This window comes from Callorhinchus milii, unplaced genomic scaffold (genome assembly GCF_018977255.1).
Source record: "Callorhinchus milii isolate IMCB2004 unplaced genomic scaffold, IMCB_Cmil_1.0 Scaffold17, whole genome shotgun sequence".
Classification (NCBI taxonomy): Eukaryota; Metazoa; Chordata; class Chondrichthyes; order Chimaeriformes; family Callorhinchidae; genus Callorhinchus; species Callorhinchus milii.
The window spans coordinates 171,296-191,559 of record NW_024704758.1 but is presented as its reverse complement, the minus strand read 5'-3'; the positions used below and the strand labels follow the sequence as shown (position 1 = coordinate 191,559).

At 42.3% G+C, this 20,264-nt stretch overlaps 1 protein-coding gene across 1 annotated transcript in view; it reads left to right on the top strand.

Annotated features, from left to right (window-relative positions):
- The first annotated feature begins 1,579 nt into the window (after positions 1-1,579).
- The window catches only part of LOC103190324 (mucin-6-like), a 130,170-nt gene continuing 111,485 nt past the window's right edge, over positions 1,580-20,264 (top strand). The window contains exons 1-14 of the mRNA XM_042341545.1: positions 1,580-1,650; positions 2,653-2,777; positions 3,183-3,423; positions 9,306-9,432; positions 9,617-9,707; positions 11,665-11,787; positions 12,947-13,067; positions 13,377-13,515; positions 14,349-14,453; positions 15,348-15,420; positions 15,694-15,831; positions 16,051-16,215; positions 18,449-18,543; positions 19,679-19,811. Coding sequence (XP_042197479.1) covers positions 1,580-1,650; positions 2,653-2,777; positions 3,183-3,423; positions 9,306-9,432; positions 9,617-9,707; positions 11,665-11,787; positions 12,947-13,067; positions 13,377-13,515; positions 14,349-14,453; positions 15,348-15,420; positions 15,694-15,831; positions 16,051-16,215; positions 18,449-18,543; positions 19,679-19,811 — 1,747 coding nt within the window. The remainder of the gene's footprint in view (positions 1,651-2,652; positions 2,778-3,182; positions 3,424-9,305; positions 9,433-9,616; positions 9,708-11,664; positions 11,788-12,946; positions 13,068-13,376; positions 13,516-14,348; positions 14,454-15,347; positions 15,421-15,693; positions 15,832-16,050; positions 16,216-18,448; positions 18,544-19,678; positions 19,812-20,264) is intronic.

The following is a 20,264-nucleotide window of genomic DNA, read 5'->3' as shown; positions in this document are numbered from 1 at the left end:
AAGCTTTGTAGAACAAGTGCCTGGAACTGTTTAGTCAAGACTTCAATTAATCATTTTGATCACTGATCATTTATTAATTCCAATCTAGTACTGGATAAAATAAAATAGAATTTAGTATAGATACTGATGTTCATTATGTTGAAATAATTAAACATCAGACACAATACAGTAATTATGTCCTTGATACCATCAGATTGGTAAGATAAATGACTTCCCATTAAAATACAATTGATACTGTGCCTAGTAAATAAATAGATATATTTTGTTTAATAAATGGATTCACGGTTAGAAGGATGGATAGCATGGTATAACATAGACTGGTATTTCACAGAAGCAGACCATTTGGTCCAACTACTCCATGAGGATACACTGTATGTAGAAAATCAAAGTCTCTCCCTACTGGACAGGATGCCTTTAGTGCAGGGAGCAGTCAGGGTTGAATAGTTCAGATTTTAATGCTGGATTAATCCCTTAAGATTTTTCTTGATCATTTTCATATATAGAGGAAATTTCACAGAACTTTCATGGTTATCTCTCAGGAGATTGATAAAGTTAGTTTAAAAGTCGATGATGGAATCATTTGTATGTGGGTTGTATATGAGCTAGATGGTCTAAATGGCCTTTTCTATCTCCTGACTTTCTTATGTTTGATTAAACCTTTCCTCTCCAGCATCAAGCTCCATGACGCTGTCACCCCCATCCTCACCCGGCTTCACTGATTCCCCAAACCCCAGAGGATAGCGATCAAAATTCCTTGTCCTTGCCTTCGAAGCCCTCCATGGCTTTACTCCTCCCTACCTCTGTGACTTGCTAACCCCATATACCCATTCCCTATGCTCAGCAGGCTGCGGCCTACTCCATGTCCCATATCCGGCCCACCCCACGATTGGCAGTTGGGCTTTCCGCCTCTCTGCCCCCACCCTTTGAAACTCCATTCCATAGTCCCTTCGACTCGCTCGTCCTTCAGTCCCACCCTTGCCTCCTTTAAGACGTTTAGAAGACGTGAAAAACGCCATATCAAATGCAAGGATTATTATTATTATTTAAGGCCCGTCTCAAGACGTTCCTGTTTGACCAGTGCTTTGGAACATCCTCCCAATGCGAAAGGTGCTGCATAAGTGTAATTTGTTGTTGTAAAAATATTCTTTTGTTTATAGCCTTTCCAGTGTCTGTGCAGACTACCTCAAATAGGAGACATTTTTCACAGCGGCTTTACTACAGTGAGTATTTATTTCCCCTGAAAGGTTTTTAAAAGTATTAACATAAAAGGTACATTAGGCAAAGTAGCCAAATGGAATGACAATCTTTGGAATATAAACAAATAATACGAAAGGTACATTATTAGCAAGTGCTGCAGACTGATCAAAAAGTCATGAGATCCACCCTATTATCTAAAACAAAACAAAAATATCATCATTTATTTAAGACTTATTAGACATTATAATGTTATCACAACTTTTTGTTCACCCTGTATTATCAGATACTGTGGAAACAGTTAATTTGACTGGAAGGCATCAATTTCAGAGTGTTAGCTAGGGAGCAAAAGGGAGATGAGGCAATTTTTTTTAGAGTTATTAGGATGTGGAATTCCCTGCAGAATGTGGTGATTGAGGCAGATCCGCTAAAGGGAAGTCAGGAGAAAGCTCAAGAGTAACAGGGGCATGGCGACAGGCAGGTTAATTGGACTGAGTGAATTGTTCTTTCAACTTGCTGGCACTTCATAAAGAATTACAAAAAATGCACCAGGCTATGCCGGTGTTTATATTCTACATAAATCGGATTTTGTTTTCTGCATGTTCCTATCCCCACTTGCCTTTCCTATCACATCATGTTCCTTCCCATTTCCAACCATATTAATTAAATCCTCTGCGGCAGCCCTAGTTATTTTGCCAATGAGCAGAATGGTGCCAGCTTTGTTCAGGTGTAGTCGGTGATCTACTTGACAAGATTTATTTGACCTAAAGATTCATTTGATCTGTGATCCAAACCAATTCTTCTAGAACACGAAACATGGTTGGAACCTCAATATTATCAGATATAATAAATTCCAACATTAGTGGCGATTTTCCCCTGGTTTTCCTGGTTTATGTTCTTTCTGCATCTAAACGCACCCCCAAAATGTTAAATAATTTACTGCTCAACGCAACAAATGCAAAATACTGCAGATGCTGGAAATCTGAAACAAAAACAGAAGTCGCTGGGAACACTGAGCAGGTCAGGCAGCATCTATGGAGAAAGGAAAGTGAATCAACTGTTCTGATTAAGGGGCGTGGACCCAAAACGTTGTTTGTTCGACATTGCTGATGCAATTTGGCTGCCTTTTATGCCTACTTACAATGTTGTTGATTTGGATGCGGAAAGAATATAAACCAGGATAACATTATTTAATTCATCTAATTTTGTTAAACACTGATAGATATTTCTTTTTTATGAAAGAGGCTAAATGTTTAACGTACATTGCAGACTGGATTATTTCAGTATTATAAACGTTATAAACATTTGTCAATACACAAGCTTATATTTCATAATATGGTCTATAAACTAGCTCTTTAGAATTTGCTATCAATCTAGAGTTGTCGTACAGTTCACTTGCTCCTCAATGTCTCAACGGTTAAAAGACCATCTGATGTGTTGCTGACCCATCCAAACCAGAGAGATTCCAGGTTTGATCTTCAGTCTGATTACTGTGGTAAAGAAGGGCAGTGGGGAGTATGCTCCTGCTAGCCTGGATGCTTCAGGGAGCATTATAAATTACCCAGTGACCCTGTACGTCAAATGTACGTGGAAAATGTACGTGTGGACATCAGAGGTTTGAGATTCTTAGGCTTGAGTTTACGAAAACAAATGCAGAAATTCAGTGATAATTTGGAGGCTAATTTTCCACTGCACAAAAAAAGCTGAAAAAGACACACATTTGCAATTGGTTTCCAAATTTTCCAAAAGTCCACACAATTTTAAATGTTATGATAATTATCTGAAACCTAAAAATATGAGCTATTTGGGGAGCCCGATGAGATTAGTAGAATGATTCTATGGGCTTACTGGTGAACAAAGTACAAGGAACAGAGAGGCTGAAAATGTGGGTGGATTGAAATACAATTCACTTGAAATTACAAAATTATTAAAGACTGTCGTATAATCCTAATTGATTGGTAACTCAATCTGATTTGTTTCTTCCCCAGCTCCTACTACAGCAACTTGCACCACGTGGGGATCTGATCATTTCAATACCTTTGACAATTACATGTATGACTTTTCCTCGAAGTGCAATTATATATTTGTCAGTGATTGTTCAGACAGCTTTTCAGGCTTCAACATTCAGATTCGTAGAGGAAGTCATGGATACATTAAACGAATCTCAATCCAGATACTTAACATTCAGGTCGTAATTGAGAATGGAAATATTCAAGTGAATAACAAAAGGTATGTCTCACCAACAATAACAACAAATTGCATTTATGTAGCAGATTTCATGTCAAGAAGACACCCCAAGGCACTGGACAGTTGGAGTTGGATTCTGAGGGTGGGGCCAAGAGGGTTTGGGGTGGGGGAAGATGACCGCAGACATGATCAAAGAGGAAGGTCTTGAAACAGAGGTTGAAGGAGAGGTGAGGCAAAGGGACTCTAGGATCGAGTTCCAGAAACTGGGGACAGAAAGGCTGAAAGCTGAACTGCTGATGTGAGGTGGACAGGATGTGGGATGTGAAGCAGTCAATGCCTGTTGAGTGGAGGGAATGGGCTGGTTGGTGGGGTTTAAGAAGGTCACAGAGGTAGATTGGGGCAAGATCGTGGAGAGAATCCGGAGCGGAGGCAGGAGAGCGCGGGGTGGGGGGTCGGAGAGCGCGGGTCTGGGAGTGGGAGAGCGCGGGTGCTGGGTGGGAGAGCGCGGGGCTGGGGGGGGAGGAAAGTGATTCACAAAGTGACGTCACAGTTAAAAATTTTTTAAAAAACCCAGCAGCAACAACAACAACAACAACAACAATGTCCTGGCAGCCGCTGGCACTGCCATCCTGGCCATGACCTGAGAGGCGGAGCCTGAGGGCTGATGCTGACTCGCTGATCGCTCGCTCCCGGTCTGTGGATGCACGTTTTGGCTGCCGCCCCGACCCGAGCCTCCCCCTCCCCCTCCACTCCAAATGCCTCTTCTCCCACCTCCCCCTCTATGTCTCTCCACCCACCCCCCTCTATCCGCTACTCCCCCTCTGTCCTTCTCTCCACCGCCCTCCCCACCTCTCTCTCCTCGACCCCATCACCACTTCCCTCTGCTCCAGCCTGGGCATCCTCCACCCGGCCCATCGTGGCTCCCGGCACTGGCTGTCCCAGAGCAGCGACCCCAAGTGTCCCATCATTCACTCCCTCCGCACAAACCGCCTCCTTAAGGCAAACCCAACTCCCCCCTCCCTCATACATACCCTCCCCAACTCTCCACTCACACCACTCTCCACAACCATCTCTCCTGTACACCCCAAAATCCTCTCTGCACCACTCTCTCCTCCCTCCCCTCTCTCCCCTTCCCTCCAGCAAACCCACCCACATTTACTTCCAAAATGTCCGTTCCCTTTCAAATAAAGCCCTCACCATCCATGACCTCATCCTGGACGAGCCCCTTGACATTCTTGGGCTCACCGAAACCTGGCTCCCCCATTGACTCCGTCCCCCGAGTGGAAGCCTCCCTTCCAGGCTACACCTTCCACCACACCCCCCGTCCAAACCAACGTGGCATCGGGGTGGCCTTCATTTCTAAAGCCTCTCTTGGTCTCACCCCCTACTCCTCTGACTGCTTCCCCTCCTTCGAGCACCTCACCCTCAACCACCCCTCTCCCACATTGAAAATTCTCCTTGTCTACCACCCCCTAAGCCCCCCGGCTCCTTCCACACAGACATCTCTACTCTCTCTTCCCTGTCCCTCTTCTCCGAGCGCCTGCTCATAATGAGCAATTTCAACCTCCACCTAAACTCCCCTTGCACTACTTCTGCCGACTTCATTGCTCTCCTCTCCTCCCTAAACCTTACCCTCCATATAAATTCACCCACCCACAACCATGGTCATGCCCTCGACCTCGTTATCACCCACGGCTTTGACATTTCCGACCTCAGCATAGTGGACAATGCCATCTCGGACCAATTCCTCATCTCCTTGTCCTCTCACATCCTTCTCTCCTCCGGCAAGCCCTCAATCATTCTCTACCGCCCTTGGAAAAGGCTACCCCCTGAGACCCTCACAAAGGCCCTCACATCCTCAAATATCGAGCATCTCCACAGCTACCGCCGTTCTTTGACACACGCAAAAACGGTTTCTACTCCAACATCATCTTGGAGGCTAAACACAACCCTAAAATCCTTTTTTCCACCACCCACTACCTCCTCCGTGCCCCTCTCTGGCCTCCTCCTCAATCTTCACATCCAATGACAAGTGCAAGGAAGTCATGGACTTTTTTCATCTAAAATTCACAACATCCACAAGGCAGCCTCATCCACCTGTCCCTTGTCACCCACCACCACCCCCTCTCCGTCCCCCTCACCCTCCCCATCATCTGCTCCTACAACCACCCTCATCCTACATTCCTTCCTCCCCATTTCTCACTCCTCCCTCTCACCCGCCATCACCTCCATGAAACCCACTACCTGCTGCCTCGACCCCCTCCCCACCAACTAGCTGGTCACCCAGCTCTCCCTCCTCTGCCCACTACTGGCTGATATCATCAACCAGTCCCTTCTCCTCCGGATCAGTCCCTGCCCCCCTCAAAACTGCTGTCATCACCCCCCTCCTTCAAAAAACCTTCCCTCAAACCTCAAACCCCAGCCACTACCGCCCTATTTCTAACCTGCCCTTCCTCGCAAAAGTCCTAGAATCGTTGTTGCCAATCAATTTCACGCACTCTCCTCCCACTCCCTCTTCGAACCCCTCTGGGCTGGGTTTCCGCCCACAGTACAGAGACTGCGCTTGTGAAAGTCACAAACGACATCCTCTCTATCTGTGACCAGGACTCCCTCTGCCTCCTTGTCCTTTTGGACCTCTCCGCCGCATTCTCCACAAGTCGATCACGCCATCCTCCTCCACTGCCTTTCCTCCATCATCCACCTCACTGGGACTCCACTCGCCTGGTTCGAGTCCTACCTCACAAACCGCCAAACGGCTTCTCCTCCTGCTCTCACCTGGTCACCTGCGGGTAACCCAAGGATCCATCCTTGGCCCCCTCCTCTTTCCGATCTACATGCTCCCTCTTGGGGATGTCATCCGCAGACATGGGGTACATTTCCACATGTATGTGGAGGACACTCAACTCTACTTTTGCACCTCTCTTTGTGACCCCTTGTTCCCTGATGTTCTGTCAGCTGCCTGTCAGATCTCAGGGGTTGGATGAGCGCAAATTTCCTTCAGCTGAAGGTTGACAAGACGGAAGCCATACTCTTTGGCTCTCGTCAATGTCTAAAATCTCACGGCTCTCACCTCCTCCACCTACCCGACCTCCCCCTAAAACTCTCCAAACCCGTACGCAACCTAGGCGTCAGATTCGACCCCCAAATATCCTTCCTCCCCCACATCCGGTCCCTCACCAGCACCGCTTTCTTCCACCTCTGACGCATTGCCTGTCTCCACCAATAACGCTTTCCGAAAGCCGCTGAAACCCTAGTGCATGACTTTGTCACCTCTCGGCTGGACTACTCTAACACCCTCCTCACCGGTCTCCCATCCACCACCATCCATAAAATCCAAATAATTTTCACCCGCAAACAAATTCCGCTCCCCGATCACCCCACTCCTGGCCAGACTGCACTGGCTCCTGTCCCAGAGAGGATCGACTTCAAGATCCTCACCCTTGTATTCAAGTCCCTCCACTCCTCTGCACCCCCCTACCTCTCTGACCTCTCTCCTCACAACAGTACCCATTGCCTTCGTTCCTCCGGGTCTGGTCTCCTCCTAATCCCCCGAGTCCTCCGCTCCACCCTCGGCGGCCGTGCCTTCAGCCACTATGCCCCGAGACTCTGGAACTCCCTTCCTCACTCCCTGCGCCTCGTATCCTCTCTTCCTCTCTTCCTATTTTCAGGTCTCTGCTGAAGACCTTTCTTTTCGACCGCGCCTTTGGTCACCTTCCCCCCCACCCCCTCCCCCTCCCCACCTCCCCCTGGCTCGGCCCCGGGATCTGTTACTATAAAGCGCTCTGAGACACTGTATGGCATGGAAGGCGCTATATAAACCCAAGTTGTTGTTGTTGTTGTTGTATTTAAAAGTGCAAACAACTATCTTGAACTTGATCTTCTGGAGGCAGGGAAGCCGGTGGAGCCAGGTGAGAATGGGGTTTGTAGAGCCCAGTGTGGGAGAGGACACGAGCTGCATGGTTTGGGATAGTCTACAGCTTGTGGAGGGAAGAGTTTGGAAGTCCAGGGAGCAGAGAGTTGGCTGAATCTAGCCTGGACATGATAAAAGCTCTGGATTGTTTCATCATCTAAATTAACTAGAATTATTCTCAACTACCATTCCTCACACACACCATCCTGAAAAAAGTTACATAATAGATTGTTAGAATTTACCCACTATTCTCTCTTTGTGCCTAATTTAGTACTGCTGAACTAGTCATCAGTTTTGCCTGTTCAAAATAACCACAACAATAGCCATAGACAGACTGGTAAGATGAGCAGACGCAGGGCAGGTGAAGGTTAATGTGGAGAAATGCGAAGTGATGGATTTTGGGAGGAAGAATGAGGAGAGGCAATATACGCTGATGGTACAATCTTAAAGGGGGTGAAGGAAAGAGAGACCTGGGGGTCATATAAGGAAATCTTTGAAGGTGGCAGGACAGGTAGATAAAGCTGATAAAAAAAAATCTGGATACTAGGCTTTATAAGTAGGGGCATAGAATACACAAGTCAGGAAGTTATGAAGAACCATTATATAAAACACTGGTTAGGCCTCAGCTCGAGACTGTGCTCAGTTATGGGCACCGCACTTGAGGAAGGATGTCAAGGCATTGGAGAGGGTGCAGATGAGATTTCCCAGGATGGTACCAGGAATGAGGGGCTTCAGTTATCAGGAGAGACAGAGAAGCTCGGATTATTCTCCTTGGAGCAGAGAAGGTTAAGAGGAGACTTAATAGAAGTTTTCAAAATTATGAGGGGATTCGACAGGGTGAACAAGGAGAAACTATTCCCACAGGCGGGTTGGTCGGTAACAACAACAACAACAACAACAAGATTCCATTTATAGAGCGCCTTTCACGTCAGGAGGACGTCCCAAGGCGCTGAACAGTTGGACACCAATTTAAAATAATTGTTAAAAGAAACAGAGAGGAGGGGAGGAGAATTTTTTTACACAGCGAGTTGTTTGGATCTGGAATGCCATGGCTGAAAGTGCTGTGGAAGCCGATTTGATAACAACTTTTAAGAGAGATGTATATAATTATTTGGGGAGCACTAGTTTGCAGGGCTATGGGGAGAGAGCGGGGGAGTGGGATTGATTTGGATAGCTCTTTTCAAAGAGCCGGCATAGATACGATGGATCGAATGGCCTCCTTCTGTGCTGTATAATTCTATGATTCTATGAGAGTACCATTGGCCTACAAAATACACAGGTACTAGACTTTACAGTACATCGTGTGAAGTAGTTTGAGAAAGTCCTCCTGACGTGAAAGGTGCTATATTAAATGTATTATTCCAAAAGTTCATTATTTACCAAACTTTACTTAAAATTCAGTGACCATGATTTTAGAATATATGAGGAGCATTCTGCTTTCATATAGTTCTATGACAACTAGATTGGAGTAAAGAAACATACTTTGTGAATTGAATTATGGTCCTGCATTTCATGACTCTTCTCTTATATAGCTTATAATACTGTAGTTGTGATTGTTTTGGACTGTTTGTTCCTAAGATTTGGAATCCAAATTTCAGTGTTCTCATTATTGATTCAAAGACGGTAAAGCAATTCCTGTTGTATATAAGTTTTGTTTTGAGCAACTGCCTCAACTAGAATATACTGTTCAACGATGTATTTTTGGATAGGGTCATTGATGGCCAGAAAATGCTCAAGAGAGTACCGAAACATCAAAAATAAGTCTTTAGGCTTTAAATGAGAAAGTTATACACAATACAATTTAGAGCTAGGTTAATTAAACAAGTGGAAAGGAAGTTTATATTGGGAGTCTTGCACTTTTTATTGAAATTGTTACAAAAGTTATCACTTCAGTCAACAAGTTATTTTAAATTAACGAGTTTGCAGATATATTGTATCATCTACATATAATTTGCATGCTACCTTTACATTGCAAATACAGCTTCATTAATTAAAAACTTTCCTTATTTGACAGAAGTGTTTCTTTACCGTATAATTTAAATGGAATACAGATCAAGGCATTTGGAGACTGTATGAAACTGATGGCCAAACAGAAGGGATTTGATCTGGTTGTTGCCTGGAATTACATAGATTACTTGATGGTATGTAACGTTTGCCTAATTATTTGAGCAATTATATTAAAACTTTAAATACATGTTATACATCCAGAGAGAATAAAATATTGTAATTACGTGTATTCTTTACCCTAAGAGGTGAAAGGATTATATTCCAATCAGCCATCTGCCCTACTTAATCACAGGAAACTTGATTTATCTTTTATGTTAGGTTGAGCTTGGAGATGAATTTAGAAATAAAACCTGTGGCTTGTGTGGGGATTTCAATGGGCATCCTCAACTGAATGAGTTTGAATCTGAAGGTAACAACATGTTTATTATTGGACAATTATTATTTGATAAAGAGGTTCGGTGACGAGTCAGTCCAATTCCACAACAACAGCATGCATTGATGTAGTATCCTTCACTCAGGGTGGTGTACTGATGTGCTACAAATCTGGATTGTGAGGTTCTGGGTGGACAGGATGGCTAACACTGATAATCCCATTTTACTTCTTCCCTATGGGGAAGTGCTGATCTTGTCTAGGTTGTTAGTTGCAGTGTAAAGCAGAGTGAGATCATCAAAACGAACACATTTCCCTCAGTAGCACAGCTAGCCTCATGGTGGTACTAGCAGAGACTGTGCAGCTTCATATGGTGGTCTTGAAGGGATGAAGAGGAGAAAATGGAAATAAAAATAAATGTATAAAATAGACACAGTGACTTTGATTGGAACAAGGTTTTTGCAGCATAAGCAAAATGACTAAAATATATGTTAAGGTAGCTAGAAATATTACTTGCTGTTAAGCTGTTATTCCTGTTGTCTGGAACGTTTGTATAATTAAGAATTAAAATTGGAGGATTACTTGAATCTAGTTTTTGAGCTTCCCACATCACACAGTCATCCGTTAACAATGATCTTCACACAGATCGGAAACTTAAACCTTTTGAGTTTGCCAGAAAATATCAAGTGGACGATCCATCAGAAACATGTGAACCTGTGAAAGAGTCACATTTGGAACAATATTCTAAAGACTATGTGAGTATTATATGCTTTTCAAAACTATATTTTACAAATCCAGTTGATTGATTTCACCTTTATCTGAGTTAAAATGTTTCCAGTTAAATGCCCACTCCTTTTGTCTTTTGTTGGAAGATATGTTCCCTCATTAAACTGAAGTAGCTGAATGTGGGTATACATACCTCAGTCACTATCTTATTGATTTTAGGAATCTCCTTGCATACGTTTGCTGAATGTAGTGGCACCTCTCTGCAAAATACCAAAGAGAGATTACATTCTCCAGTGCCAGCGAGATCTTACCACATGTACTGTCAAAGGTGACATCAAATGCACGTGTGAGACTTTATCTGAATACTCCCGCCAATGTTCCAGGTTACTGGAGCCTGTTATAAATTGGAGAAATGCCACTTTCTGCTGTAAGTAATACTTATATCCCACCACCTGTTTTAACATTTTCTCAGTTTGCAGAAATATATAATTTATAAAGTTGTCCACGTTATTAATTTCATCATCTAATGATCATACCTACGAGAACTATTGAAAAAGACACAAAGGATGTAATATCCCAAGCTGTTAACAGAAGAATGCATGTGTTGGTGTGAATGTGCTTTGAAAATGGTTTTATATTCATCTGCATGTCTGTCTTTAAGCTGTGGAATGTTGACAGGTCTGTGCAAAATTCTGTCTCAGTCAGAAGAGCTGTTTTACATGTTTTCAGCCCATATACTGTGATCCTACCCCCTCTGCCCCAGCATTACAGTATTGGAAACTATTACATGGAGCAGAAGGAACAGAGACCTTGTTAAGCAGATACACGGATCTGCCCATTAAAAAGGCAAAGGGAACTATTGGTTTTATTTCTAGAGGTCTAGAATAGAAAAATAATAATCATCCTTGCATTTGATATAGCGCTTTTCACGTCTTCTCGACGTCTCAAAGCGCTTCACAGAATAGACTGTAAAGTGAATTGACTGTATATTTGTGGGCGAAAACAGTCGTAGATTGAAAATGACCAATTTATTATTGTTTTGTTTTTGGAGGGATTATTATTAGGCTCTGTGTGGAGAAAAGAAACTTGCCCAAGGTTTTGTCTGGCAATATTAACAGGTTTCTCTTTATCTTGGAAACGTTTGCTGCAGAATTCCTAATCTATATTACAATTGCTTGTATGAAATTTTGGTTAATAGTTATTGACTTTAAGAAGAAGAAATCAGTACTTTAAAATTTGCCAAATCTTGAAGAATTCTTCTTTATTCCAGCTCCTGCGCTTTGTCCAGGAAACCAAGTCTATCAGGAATGTGGGTCACCTTGCTTGTCTACTTGTTCAAACCCACAGTCGACTTGTGATAGTTATGGAACATATGGCTGCTTTTGCTCAGAAGGTAAAAATACTTACTTATAAGACAAAATTACTGGGACATTTGGTCAGAATTTAACAAATGTAGAAAGAGCAGCACAACACACACCAAAATAATAAAACTCTTATTAGTTATCTTAGTTCACAATTTCTGACTTTTCTGTTCATTATTAAACCTATGAATGTTTGCATAATGAATGCTGGTAGCACATTTCCACATAGTGTATTTATCCGATTTATCAGTGGTATTTATCTGAAAAGGTCACAATTCTTGCAGTGCTTTAGATTTGTACATTTCCAGTGCTGGTGATTTCATTTCACCAATTTTACCAAACTAGAAACCACATCTTTCTAAGCAGATTGTTCTTAGAATGTAACTATTTATCAGATGTCTTATGAACAACAAAAATATGGCTGTTGTATATTGTTCTGGTAAATGTCAATAAGTATATTGATCCTAGGAAATTCCCATTTTGTTTAATTAGTGCTGAACACATAAATGAAAGTGTAAATTCATCATTAAAACATAAGGAATAAACGGTTTGATAATGACTCAGAGACATAGTCAGCATTGGTAATAATAATCATTGCATTTGATATAGTGACTGATGACGTTGATGAGACGTCTCAAAGTGCTTCACTGTAAAGTGTACTGACTGTATATTTGTAGAGCACTGGGGTATGTACTCCATTAAAGATTGGTAGGATCTATGCCCCCCCTATGTCTGGATAAGTGTACATTGAGTTCACAAAGCTACCTGGGTGGTCTCTGTAATGAGGGTAGAGGGAGAATTAGCTAGCTAACCCGAACCCTAACCTAATGATATTGGTTAGCTAACCCATATCACTCCTGGCCATTGATACACAAGGGAAGAGTCAGAGGCCCATCAAGTTCGCTCTGGGAGAAGCCCCCACTTCCCTGCTCTCACAACCCATATCTCCACATCTCGCCTGGTGGGGCCCCTCTGGTCCCTCCTTAGGAACGTGAAAAAACAATTGGATATCAGGGCAGCATTCCCTCCCCTTCATGTCAAATCGCAAACTGTGCCTACAATTGGGTGTGAGCAGACGACAAAATCAGTGAAAATTACCAAATGTGACCAAAGACTGAAAGCAATCTTATAGTCCTTTTCAACCCAGTCGTGCAGATGGATCCCATTGTAAATCTTTTACATTTTTCTTAGGAACGGTTCTTGATGATACTTCCACGAGCAAAAGATGTATACCTCAGCGTAAATGCCCTTGCTTTCTAAACGGTCGTGTCTATGCTCCTGGGGAGATAAAGGAATCACGATGTAGTACCTGGTAAAACAACATGATTTGTATATTTTGTGACCACATTGTCTGTTGCTCTTGGAGAATCTGCAGTTATAGGATACCCCTTCCCCACTCTCCCCAGGGCACTATGTGTGTGTGTGTGCGCGCGCGTGTGTGCGTGTGCGTGAGAGCGTGTGTGTACGCGTGTGTGCGTGCGTGTGTGTGCGTGTGTGTGTATGTGTGCGAGTGTGTGTGTGCGAGCGTGTGTGTACATGCGTATGAATACGTTTGTGTTTCATGCATGTACATGTGTGTTCCTAGTTCCAACGATGACTATCCAGAGTTTTCTTTTTACAGTGTTTGTGTCATGGGTCAGTGGAATTGCACTAATCTTCCATGTCCAGGAAGATGTTCTATTGAAGGAAGTTCTTTTGTCACAACATTTGATTCAAGATCATACAGATTCCATGGAGCATGCACCTATCTGCTTATGAAAGTAAATGTTTGCTCTGAAACAGTATTAAGTTATACCTTTATTCTAATAATTACTTTCATGTTAACATTTTTATTAAATTAGGCATACTTTATTGAGACATACTACCATAATACTGACAAAAATCATTCCATTTTCTTTGATGAGCTGAATGTATAGTACATGGGTCCAGTGGTTTAAAGAAAAGGCTCATTACTTTCTCAGAGCGACTAGGGACAAGGAATAAATGCTCCCTCGGCTCGCATCTGAGAAAGAGTAAATACATAAATTTACCACCGTCATACTGTCGTACAATATGTCAGGGTAACTTAACTAGAAAATCAAAGCTGTTCAGATCGCTGCAGTACAACAGAAACAAAGATAGGTTTTCAATGCCAATGATTCCTATTGAGATTATCCACATCAGAAAGTTGTCTGGAATGCAAATTCACAGTTCCCCATGAAGAAGGTGGTCATATAGTACTTTTATGATTTGAATAAGCCATTAAACAATACTTTGCACCTTGAGATTGTAGTTGCTGATGTAGCCACTGCTTAATTGTCAGCGGAGCCAGATTAAGGTCATTCTACTTTGTACAGTGTGGTTCCTTGTTTCGTTAATCCATCCTGAATATATAGAAATATCAAAAGGAATTATCTGTATATTTCATCATTGTTGAGTAGCATAATTTCATAATAAAAGCAACAAACTATCTCCAGTTTGAAGAAGATAACAAATATTTGAGACAAAATATTAAGTCTACCAACAGATAATGAAGGTCTTTGAAGGAATTTGTAAAGTGATCAGTTTCCCTTGGTTGATTTATCTCTGCTAATATTATTTTTCTGTTATGCAGAGTGGAAAGTTGCCTAATAATGGTGCTATAGAAGCCGTCTTTGAAAAATGTGGTGCTACATACTCAGAAACTTGTCTATTACGCATAATATATGTCACAAACCAAGTACGTATGATATATTGAAATAAATAAACATTTTGCACATTGATGAACGTAGAATAAAAGATGGTTCAAATAAGAAAAATAAATCACTGTGTAGAAAGCGTATTTTAGTTCTTTAGTCCATCTCCGTCCTTCGGTTGAGACACTAAACTGAGGGCCCTTATGCTTCAGGCAGAGTTTAAAGATTCCTTGGAACTATTCGGGAAGAGAAGAGCAGTTCTCCTGCTGCCTTAAATAATATTGACTTTACTTTATGGCTTTATGGCTGTTTGTGGGACATTGCTTTGCTCGAATTGCCTGCCATGTACGTTTACAATTACATTGTGGAGTCCTGTACCTCAGTGGTTAGAGCACTCATCTTGCAAGCGAGAGACCAGGGTTCGATTCCGGGGTGGGGCAAAATTCTGGGAAAGTTCCTTTACACCGTTCACACCCCTCGGTTTACCTCGCAGCAAGTAGGAACCTGGTCATTAGTCGATTGGTGGATCCGGGAGTAATAATTCCCTCAACAAAAAACAATTGGTCATTTCAAGCCACGACTGTTTGTGGGACGCTGCTGTGCGCAATTGGCTGCCGTTTTTCGCCCACAAATATATACAATCAATTCACTTTACAGCATATTCTGTGAAGCGCTTTGAGACGTCGAGAAGAGGTTAAAAGCGATATATCAAATGCAATGATTATTATTATTCTTAGGATGTTTCACATGGCTGATTATTGTAATCTACATATAGTACTTTCCTTGCTTGATGTGGTTTTCTTGAATATTTACATTAAATCTTAATCTTCGAGCCAGTGTTGACATATTGTGTATTCATATTGTTACAACATTCAGAAATTTCACTTGAAGCTACACTTTCTAATTACATTATTTGCTTATTTTAATCTGTTTCACAGAAAAAAATCATAATTTCAAATCGGAACACGATAGAAGTCAATGCAAACACCAAGAAATTACCCTACCAAGATGGTAAAAAATCTGTACTGAAGCACTTTATCATTTTATTTTACATTAAAAGATCTTTTGTATCTGGTGTAATTGGTTTAAGAGTATGTAAGCCATCCATGGATTTTTTCAGCAATTTATTTTTAGAGAGCTTGCTGGAACCCTTTCTGTTCAACTATATTTAATGAGCTTAGCTCTTTTGTGAATTACTTTTTATTTTAATTAGTGATTCAAATAATAGGCTTTTTTTAAACAATGCAATTATTTATCTTGTTTCTTTATTTTGCCCTCCTTTAGGGGAGATCACAATTTACAGGCAGTCTTCCCTCTACATTCAGATGGTTACCAACTTTGGCTTAGATATACAAATCCAGACTCATCCAGTGTTTCAGGTGTATGTTGTACTTGATAAGCGCTTCTCTACTACCACTCATGGTAAGCAGCATTAATTCTCAATCCAAAGATCTTACACAGTGACAAGTCTTTATTACTGGCATATTTGACTTTGTTTTACAAAACGAACGCTATCAACATCTCCATTATTGTCGCATGCGACCATCAGGTTGGTAGAATGTGAGCCAGATGGACCTTGGTCTTTTTTCGTCCAGCAATTCCTATGTTCTTACCTTGTGATCCTGTTTCATTCGGTTGCAGGTTTGTGTGGCAATTTTGATGGCGACTCCAGGAATGATTTCAGCAGCAGTGTGGGCATTGGGGAAGGGACGGCTGCTCTGTTTGTAGATTCCTGGAGAGTTACTGAACACTGTAAATGTGCTCATGACAAAGATACTGACCCCTGCTCACTAAGCCAATCAAATAGTAAGTAGCAGTGTGTGGATCTGCTCTGATATTCTCAATAGGTGATGATTGCATGTATGCAGAAGCTCAGTGAAAGAACAGAGCCTTAGTAGCCCCTTTGCAGTATTTCCACTAGAAAGCCTCATGCATGTGGCATCAGTAAGAAACAGAAATTGGAATGCACATTTCACAGATTGGCAACTAAATGTATTCTACAAGTTGTAGGAAACACACATGAAACACACCACCTGCTCCCTTGACCCCATCCCCACCTATCTCCTTACCTCCCAGCTCCACCTCCTCAACCCTCTACTCTCCAACACTATCAATCTCTTCCTATCATTTGGTACTGTTTCCATCCCCCTAAAAACAGCTGTGATCACCCCCATCCTGAAAAAACTTTCTCTGGACTCATCCCTGCTTTCTCACTACCGGCCCATCTCCAACCTCCCTTTTCTTTTCAAGGTCCTTGAAAGAGTCGTTGATTCCCAGTTTCGCTCCTTCCTTTCCCGCCCCTCTCTTCATGAGCCCCTCCAATTGGTGCTGCTCACAACAGGGAAACTGCTCTGGTCAAGGTGACAAATGACATCCTGTCCATCTGTGACCAGCGTTCCTTCTGCCTCCTCATCCTCGACTTTTCTGCTGCTTTCGATACCCATAGAAAACTCCATCCTCTTCCACCGCCTCTCACCTCAACCTTCAAAGTTCTGTCTTTGAGTGGTTCAGGTCTTATCTCTGACACCATCTCCAATTTGTCTCCGCCAACGGTTTCTTTTCCAATCTTGTGTGGTGTTCCTCAGGGATCTGTTCTCGGTCCCCTCCTCTTTAGCCTCTACATGCTCCCCCTTGATGACATCATCTGCAGACATGGGGTCAACTTCCACATACGCGGATGACACCCAACTCTATCTCTCTGTCTACACCCTCGATTCTGTCTGACATCAAGTCCTGGATGAGGGCCAACTTTCTACAGCTGAATATCAGCAAGACTGAGGCCCTCCTGATTGGCTCATGCCAGCGCCTCAGCACCTCAGGTAGCATCAACCTCCAAGGATGCACATTCCACCTCACCTAGCCAGTCAGGAACCTGGGCATCTTGTTCGACCCTCAACTGTAAATTCTCCCCATATTCATGCCATGACCCGCTCTGCCTTTCCCCACCTCCACAACATTGCCCTACTCCGCCACTGCCTCACCCCTCATGCCACTGAAACCCTCATACATTTATTCATTACCTTAAGGCTCTACTACGGAAACTCCCTCCTTATCGGCCTCCCCAACTCTTCCCTCCACAGCTGCAGATCATCCAGAACTCTGCAGCTCAGGTCCACTCCCTCTGCTCAGCAGGCTCCAGCCCTCTCCAGGTCTCCCGCCCGATCCGCCCCCCCCAGGGCCGGGCTTTCAGCCTCTCTGCCCACACTCTTTCAAACTCCACAGTCCCTTCGCCTCGCTCCCTCTCTTGCCTCCTTCAAGGCACAACTCAAGACTCTCCTTTTCAACCATGGCTTCAGCCACTCTCCTAACCCCTCTGCCCTCCCTCATCCCAACCCTGACCTCCCCACTCTCGGTCCTGATCCCCAACTGTTCAGCGCCTTGGGATGTCCTCCCCATGTGAAAAGCGCTTTACAGATGTAATTTCATTGTTGTTTACCCACAGAAAAAAACAGTTCACAGAAATGTAACACTATACTTAGATCAGATTTGATGACTGCCAATCTTTATGAGATCGCAGTAGAAATTATAGTCATTAATAATAATATTATTATTGTAGTAGTCAGTTCGACATGATGGAAGCAAGAAAGGACTGGTTTTGAGAGTAATAGTAGTGTTATTGTACATATAATGGCATTTAATGGTCCAATGGGTAAATGATTTGCTGCTTGGTTTAGGTAGGTACCATTGCTCTTGTCAGTGTCTCAGGACTACTCCTGCAATGAATAAGATATTGCACATCTGTATTTTTTGCAGAGGAGATAGTTAGTACAATTGTAGAATATTAACATTTTGGTATTCAAGAATATGTGAAGATAGTAATGAAACCTTTTACTCTCAGAATTCTTTTTTGAGTATTTAAGATTCTGATATTACAGGATTGCCTAATAATGCAAGAAACTTTGGAAGATACAGTTTGTACTTTCTAAAGTCTATTATTATTGGAGGTGTGATTATGAATGCTTTGAAAAGGTTACAACATATAATAATGATATAATATGATACATGTACATAACAAAACAAATGAATTTCTACTTATTAGGTATATATGCCCAGTCCCATTGTTCAGTATTGTTGAGTACATCCAACATATTTGGAAAGTGTCACTTTTTAGTGGATCCTACAGATTATTATCAGGTAAAGAAACATTCTTTAAGATTTTGGTGCACTTTTTTCCAGTTGATGGGAGGAAGTACTTATTTTACTTTTTTTCTCCATTGCCTGCTTGAAAGAATGACTCTGCTGTGTTCACCTCTGGTATTATATTGTTACTACACTTTACAGTAAATCTCGTGAAGTGCTTTGAGACATCCTCGCGACGTGAAACAAGCTGTAAGCTGTACCGAATACAAGGACTATTGAGCTCAAACACTGCTCAAAGAGCAACAATAACAAAGATTCTAATCTCTCTGCTTGATGTCTACGCAAGTGTGGTCACTTACAGTAATTATTAACAGGAACTCTGACCAATATTGCAGCAAACTTTGGCATCAGTTGATGGAAATTGCACTCAAAATGAATTGGCATATTAATAATTAAAAGCAGCAGTCACTTGATGTGGCTTTTCTGTGCTGCTGCCCTGGGCAGCCAGGCTCAGTTCTCTTTAACTTAATTCTCAGTACCGGCTCATACTACAACAGCCCGTGACCATCCTGTCCAGCCTTTCAAAACTGTTGGTTTTGTCCATGAATTGTCAAAAGCATTCAAGGCTTTGTCAACAATCTTCCCACCGCTCTCTCCAACTCTGCCTGTGACTTGTATTCATGCCTCACGACGCTGTCACTGTATGTAAGCAGATAATAAGGTGTGTCTCCTGGATAGCAGTAAATACCCAGGCCTTTACATCAGAACAAACCATTTTCAACTCGAGGCACCTGAGAAAATGAACAGTACTCACATTGAGGCCGTGCTTAATTTATCATTGTACATTCGTCAGCTACAATGAGTGCCTACCTGTAGTTTATTGTCAAATTGATGTCAGATAAACAAGTCAAGTCCATATTGTGAACTCCTCAATTCCCCAGGGCAGAGGGAGTGACCTTTAATTTTCTGAAATCTTAGTTTCCACTACCGTAAGACTCTCCATCGGTTAATCGGGTCCTTTGCAGTTTTCAAGAAATCAAAAGAGCCTGTTTTGTTAGTGATGTGCAGAATGTAAGGCTCTCCTTAGAACCACTTTCTTGACCAAAAGTATTGCTAAGTTAGAAGTTTGCAATTTCGGGATCTCCTCTACATTTAATAAGCAAACTTGCTGTTGTATGTTTTTCTTCAGAGATGCAAATATGAGACCTGCAATTATGAAAGCAGCCAGGACTTTATGTGTGCTGCCCTTGGATCATATGCTCAAGCATGTGCCACAAAAGGCTTAATCCTGACAGGCTGGAGAAGTCTGGTAAAAGAGTGCAGTAGGTATTCAATTAGTACTCCTTATTATCAAAGATTAATCTTTAAAGTTGTTTTGTATTGAATTAACTTGAAGAATGACACATTAATTTAGATTTTTGTCACCTGACAACAGCTTGTTGTCAGGTGAAAATATATAGTTAAAAATACAGGAAAGTAACGTGGGAGTTGACAGCTGTCTAGGTGCCTGGATCCCACATTAGTGTCCTGTAATCAGGATGGATGTCAGTCTGAATGAAAACAAAGTACAGTAACCTCTGTACTAGCTCTTGCTGATGATAACCGAAATATACAATTCCATTTTTTTGGTTTGGAAGGGAGATTTGGGCAGTGTCCAAGTGACTATGTACAGGCTATTACCAGAGGATTTAGGAATAAGAGGACTTTGTGTGATGGTCTTCAAGAATACATTTCCATTTAATTTCCAGTTTGCAACAATTGCAACATTGTCGTGT